The 6,562-nt window shown below is 40.4% G+C and overlaps 1 protein-coding gene across 5 annotated transcripts in view; it reads left to right on the forward strand.

Moving 5' to 3' along the window:
• The window catches only part of CHODL (chondrolectin), a 124,724-nt gene extending 123,619 nt beyond the window's left edge, over window positions 1-1,105 (forward strand). For 4 of the 5 annotated variants that reach the window (XM_073584496.1, XM_073584492.1, XM_073584494.1 and 1 more), the window contains one exon: window positions 530-1,105. In XM_073584496.1, the coding sequence (XP_073440597.1) occupies window positions 530-614 (85 nt within the window). In that variant the 3' untranslated portion in view covers window positions 615-1,105. Of the gene's footprint in view, window positions 1-431 lie in introns of all 5 variants that reach the window. The other variant, XM_073584495.1, reaches the window with a different exon arrangement.
• The last annotated feature ends 5,457 nt before the right edge of the window (window positions 1,106-6,562 follow it).

The raw sequence follows: 6,562 nt of genomic DNA on the forward strand, positions 1-6,562 counted from the left end.
TGTGAATGCTAGGTGCAGAGGCAAGTCTATGTGCAAAGCTGGGTGATGCACTGTGTGTCCTTCATAGACAGACAGCAGGAGAGCAGGAGAGCTGGGTGGATGGACATACCATGTGAATGCTAGGTGCAGAGGCAAGTCTATGTGCAAAGCTGGGTGATGCACTATCCATCTATCTATCTATCTATCTATCTATCTATCTATCTATCTATCTATCTATCGATGCTGCTTATCTGTAGATCTTCCACCTTTCTACATTATTTCTACTCTCAGATATATTTTTCTGTAAGATCACAGTTATTTGTTATTTTTCACTAAAGAACAGACATAAACAAGAAACTTTAGAAAGAAAATAGCCTAAAAATAAGATATATTTTCACCTCCAGAAGTTGTACCGTAATTTAATTTATCCTTTTTTCTCTTTACATACACAGAGGAAGATAACACTCATTTCTACTTTGTCTGAAGCACATCGGCTCACTCACTCTCATTCTGTAATTTTTTTTCTCTGTATTGTGTCTCTGACATGTAGCAAAGAACGTTCAAAGACCAGTCCAACTCAATCTACCCTGTGGATTTCCAAAGCCCCCAGGAGCGATACTACTATGGAAGTTTAACAAAACAATGACTCATATTTCCACAATGCAAACAAAAAGTCTCGCCTTTGTATTTTGTGGATCACTAAACTTTAAAGCATCTGCTTGGAATGACTTGCTATCTCCGCAGCATCAGTATTTTGTTCTGCGAGAAGAACTAATGGCTCCCCCTAGAGGCACATTTTAAGAACACTTTTGTAATACTCATGTTTGATTCATAAATAATCCGGAATCCGAGTCTTGCTACGTTTAGAATGAAAAGGTTGATGCTTATTTTGCTGGTTGAAAATCTTCAATTACCATGCAGCCGAGGAAACGAACAATTCTTCTTTCAATTTATACGGAGAGATGTTCTGGACGTTTGACACTGTTTGCAATGAGAATGGTTGATTTTATTATCCTGTTCCTTCTGTATTGTACTTTTTGATGAACATTAAAGTCTATTGCTATGAATATGTATTGTAAGAAACATCCCTAAATTATCTTTGCATAAAGATTTGATAGAAAAAGTGTGTTTGCATGCTGTTAATCTGTCTTCCCAACGTCGTGATACATTTACGAAGAAGCCGATAGCCACCTTCATAAAGGAGTCCGTCAGCTTTTGCCTTCATTAATCCTGTATCCTTTCAAATGATTTCTAAAGGATATGATTGCGAGGCAAAAAAATAAGAAAAAATGTGGCGGAAGCTGTCACGATGAAGGCAAAGATGAGAAGGTGTAGAAGCGCAACTATCAGTTATGAAAAGACAGCGATGCATTTCAAAGTCGATGTGACTTCTTCCTAAGATCGATTTAGAAACGCTTTGCTGTCATTTAATAAATGATTGTCATGTTTCTTTATCTTCTCATCCTTGTCTTCTTCATGACTGCATCCACCACTATATTTTAATGAGCCGTTGTGTCGGCTTCAAGGGATGAAGCAGCAATCTACATGAAAAATACCACTTTATTACTTCTCTCATCAGAGTTGTGCTTGACCTGCCCAACTCCACTAAGTGGGCAGATTCCATCTTCTCTTTCCTGTTTCTTATCACTGGAACCTCACCATGGACGGCTCCAATTTTGCCTTTTAGTTCTAATGGATATGAGTGCTGTGAAAATACTCAATTTCAGCTGGTTGAATCAAATACAGACTTTAACAACCTGCTACCTAATTCTAAAGGGATGTTCCAGGATCTAAAAATCAATTTATTTGGAAAGTCAAGTAACGAGCAAATCCTGGGACCCTAATGCAACATCTGTAACATTCGCTATGTGCCATTTATATACTTGGTCTAAATGTTCTTGAGACTTTCTTGTTTGGATGTACTCAGGGGCTTTAGTAGGGAAAAGCATAACTGTCCTGAATTTTTCATTCTAAATGTCGGTAATTTTGATACCAGCATACATGGTAGAAGGAACTTTGGCTCCAAAGTCTACACCCTGTACAGCTACGCTCGGGGCTTTAAATTGCAATATATTTAGCTCACTTATTATGGTAGCTTAACTGACATCTTTGATAGTAATTTATAAGTAGTGTTTTTTATAGCTAATTAATTTTGTTACAAATTTCCCTCAAAATTTATATTTCATTGGTGAGCTGTCCACCATTTTGCTGAATACTAAGTGCCAGGAAGGGGTTAAAAAATGTTATGCCCCCCTCTCCTACACCTCCATACCTGTCCCACTACCCATCTGTCCTCTGCTTGGCTCTGCTATCTTGTCTCTTCTTTTGTTTCCAGACCTCTGGTGCTGCTGTTCTTTATTATGGCCCCGTGCTTTTGTGGCGGGTTTGACGCAAGTAGTTAATATTAGTGGCTAGGAATGGAGACAGATGATAAAGATAGAAGAGAAAAGACAGATGATGCGAACAGCAGTGACGGGAGAGATACTGGAAGGGAGAAGTGAGAAAAAGAGGATATTTTTTTATCCCCTATCCAGGCAGATTTGATTCACCCTTAGTTTATTAGATGCAAATCGAATTTCATCTGCCGAATTTGAATTTCCAGAGATTCGCTTATCTCTATATATTAAGTAACTGTGTTGGATAAGCAGAAAAAGAAACTCTGCTTGGACAGGCACATCCCAAAGTGTAATATTTTTATTCAGTAATGTAAAAAAAAATATAAAGACAAATTAAAACCAATTAAAAACATGCACAAAACTATAGTGCCACAATGAGATTAACAGTCTAAGCTCAAGTAATGAGATACGAGACCCCACCACAGGAGATATCGGTAAATATTCAAAGAAATTGCCTAGAACCATTAGGCAAACAATACAAGGAAATAAAAGCGTGTATATATAAAAAAATGTTTCTTATTGTTTAACTCCCTTATCCTCTACCCTGGGCTGATATTGATCCAATGTGTTAATTCACATTTTTCTTATTCCTGGTACTGTTCATGTGATGTTTAATCCTGTGCTATTTTCCCATATCCCACAATAGTGGGAAAAAAAGTACAGCATTTGAAGGGGTTGTCCGATCCAAATCAATGAGTCTGCAGTCACACTCAATCCCTAACTGAACTGTAACAGCACCCAAGGTACCAATGGGTCTGGCTCTCTGCTGTGAGAAAAGTGATTTTCCCACCACAGTAAAGGCCCCGTCACACACAGCGATCTCGCTAGCAAGAACGCTGATTTTGTGACGCCACAGCGATCTCGCCAGCGAGATCGCTGTGTGTGACATGTATCAGCGACCGGCCCCCCTGCCGGGTATCGCTGATCGTGCTCCATCGTCCTGGGCCATTTTTTGATCGTTGGTCTCCCGCTGGCCAGCATGCATCGCTGCGTGTGGCAGCGAGAGACCAGTGATCAGCGACGCTGGTTTCTAATGTAAACATCGGGTATCCAGGAGCCGCGGCTCTTGGATACCTGCTGTTTACCTTTGAAACCGGCATACACACTGGTTTCCAAGGTCAACAGTGGGTATTCAGGAGCCGCGGGGTTCTTAGATACCCAATGTTTACCTTGGAAACCAGCGTGTACGCCGGTTTCCAAGGTAAACAGCGGGTATCCAAGAGCCGCGGCTCCTGGATACCCGATGTTTACGTTAGAAACCAGCTTGCTCGCTGGTCCTGATCGCTGTCCCAGCGATCCCATCCATGTCGGATCATTGGTGGGATCGCTGGGACATTGTTATGTGTAACGGGGCCTTAAGAACCAAAAAAGTCTCTCAATAGCTCTCACTGTGCGTAAAATGACCCACCCACCTGAACTGATCCCCACCCACCTAGCAATTTCATTGGCTACTGCAGGTAGGCAGGGTTTTGGCCGCGGGTGGGCAGGTTTTCAACTGCATCATGTACATATTAAATGTATGTTCATCTAGCATCCAATAGCTGGCTCTGTTTGGTGAACAGAGCCAAATGATCCAGATCCACAAAAAGAGACGGACTGTCCATCACTAACCCAGGGGTCTATTTATAGACTAAATAATTCCACTTCTTCCCGAATCCTCTACATACTTAGTGTCATGCCTCAAGTACCAACAATGAGCAGTAGATGGTGCTGAAATCTCGCTCTGCAGTGCGCAACAAAATGAACATGCACTGCAATTACAGTCTATTGTTTGTACAGTGCAATTTACACTAAACAGGATGCATTGCCCTTATTTTCTCAAAAAACTCATTGAATCAGCATGCCTGGTCAGTGGTAACTCTTCCTTGCTCAACTTCTTATTTTGCTATAACTTTCACATAAAGGGATTATGATAAAGCACAGAACAGTGTATCATCACCATACTTTACATCAGTGTCATATATTAACAGTATATCATGAAGCAACATAACAAATAAATCAATAGGTGATACAGGAAACCTTTTCAGGTGGGGTTGGTCATTTTCCACTGCTTTAAACACCTTTCCTTTTTAATGGTGTGCGTCATTGGCAACAAGGACTGGAAGAAATATAAAATAGCATAGCAACACAATGCAGGTACATTTTATAATTTTCTCACCATCTTATTCTCTTTTTTTTTCTCTGGTTCATGATAAACCATAAACTACATCCTAAACATTATTGATACTGTAGACAGTCTCTAAGACTAAGTTAAAGTCTCCAGATCCACCAAAGAGTTCTTAAATAAACGATACAGTCCCATTCATTTGTAAAGGACAGTTCTTACCTAAGAACACAGTCCTTGAATAAAGGATACAGTTCTTATATAGGTACATGTAGTTCATAACCGATTATGGTCCGTGATGCTGTAGAACCCGCCAACACATCAGTGCCCCTAATCAGCTGAAAATGGCACTCGAATATGAACTGGAACCATGCCAGGTCAAACTCTTTCTGGCCTACATTGACTAAATTAAATGGAAATTTTTATAAATACATTAATGCCAAAAAGAAAAAAACAGATGGTATTGTCCCCTTAAAAGACAACAATAACAAGATAATTATAGAGGACAAAGAAAAGGCTGAGATATTTAACAGGCACTTTTCATCCATATTCACCAATGAACTGTCTGTTACAGGAATCATTCAAGAAGACAAAAATCAAAGTTCACCACCTGATATAACTAGTTTAACACAAAAAGAAATACACCTATGTCTGAGCAATTTAAATATTGACAAATCCCCCAGCCCAGATGGCATTCATCCATGGATACTGAGGGAGTTGAGCTCAATAATTGACAGACCACTGTATCTCATATTCTTAGGCTGTCTTGTAACAGGGGTGGTGCTACTGGATTGGAGGATGGCTGATGTGATACCGATATTTAAGAAAGGTAAGAAGGTAGATCCAGGCAACTACCATCCAGTAAGCCTGACATCAGTAGTGTGCTATATTTTTGAGGGCATTATAAGAGATGACCTGCAGGAATATTGTAGATAATGTAACAACTAACAACCAGCATGGATTTTCTGAACAATAAGTCGTGTCTAACTATCATGTTGGGTTTCTATGAGAAGGTAAGTTCAAATCTGGATATTGGTAATGCAACTGATGTGATTTATCTGGACTATGCAAAGGCATTTGATACTGTTCCACATAACAACCTTATACTAAAGCTCCATAAGAAAGTACTGGGTGAAACTATATGCAGATGGGTAAGGAATTGGCTAAATGACAGAAAACGAAGTGTTGTCATAAATGGTAAATTCTCCAAATGGGATATAGTCAGCAATGGGGAGCTGCAGGGATCTGTGCTATGACTGATTATTTTTAAACTCTTCATTAAAGACCTTATGTATGGGATTGAGAGTAAAGCATCAGTCTTTACTGATGACACCAAACGATGTAGGATGTGTAGTGTCGGATCTGTCACTTTCTACCTGCTGTCTGTGTTTAGTGTGGGTGTCTGTCATTCTCTACCTTCCCACCATGTGGAATGTGGGATATTTTATTAACTACCTGACTTCTATGTGTAGGGTGGGGGTCTGTCATTCTCAACTTGCCCTCCATATTTAGTGCGTGGACTGTCACTCTCTACCTTTGCTCATAGTGTACTGCGTGATCTGCCACTTATTACCTTTGCTCTATGTGTAGTGTGTTTTGTTTCACTATCTACCCTCCATGTGTAGGGAAGGGACTGTCACTCTCTATATACCCTCCATATGTAGAGCAGGGTCGGTAACACTACCTTTGCTCTATGTGTAGTGTGGGGTCGGTCACATTACCTTTACTCTATGTGTAGTGTGGTGTTTTTCACTCCCTACCTTTGCTCTATGTGTAGAGTGGGTCGGTTACTCTCTACCTTTGCTCTATGTGTAGTGTGGGGTCTATCACTCTCTATCTGCCCTCCATGTGTAGGGCAAGGTCTGTTACTCTTTACCAGACCCCCTAGGCTCAGAAACCTGCTGAAACAGTGTGAAAAATATCTCAATGGATGACCAAATGTAAAATGTTGAAAACAGGGTGACTGTAAAGGTACTGTCACACTTAGCGATGCACCAGTAGTCCCGACAACGATATGACCCGGTCAGGATCGCTGGTGCATCGCTAAGTGGTCGCTAGTGAGCTGCCAAACAGGCAGATCTCA

The sequence above is a fragment of the Dendrobates tinctorius genome, unplaced genomic scaffold (assembly GCF_039654945.1).
Source record: "Dendrobates tinctorius isolate UK_male_01 unplaced genomic scaffold, ASM3965494v1 ptg000084l, whole genome shotgun sequence".
Taxonomy (NCBI): domain Eukaryota; kingdom Metazoa; phylum Chordata; class Amphibia; order Anura; family Dendrobatidae; genus Dendrobates; species Dendrobates tinctorius.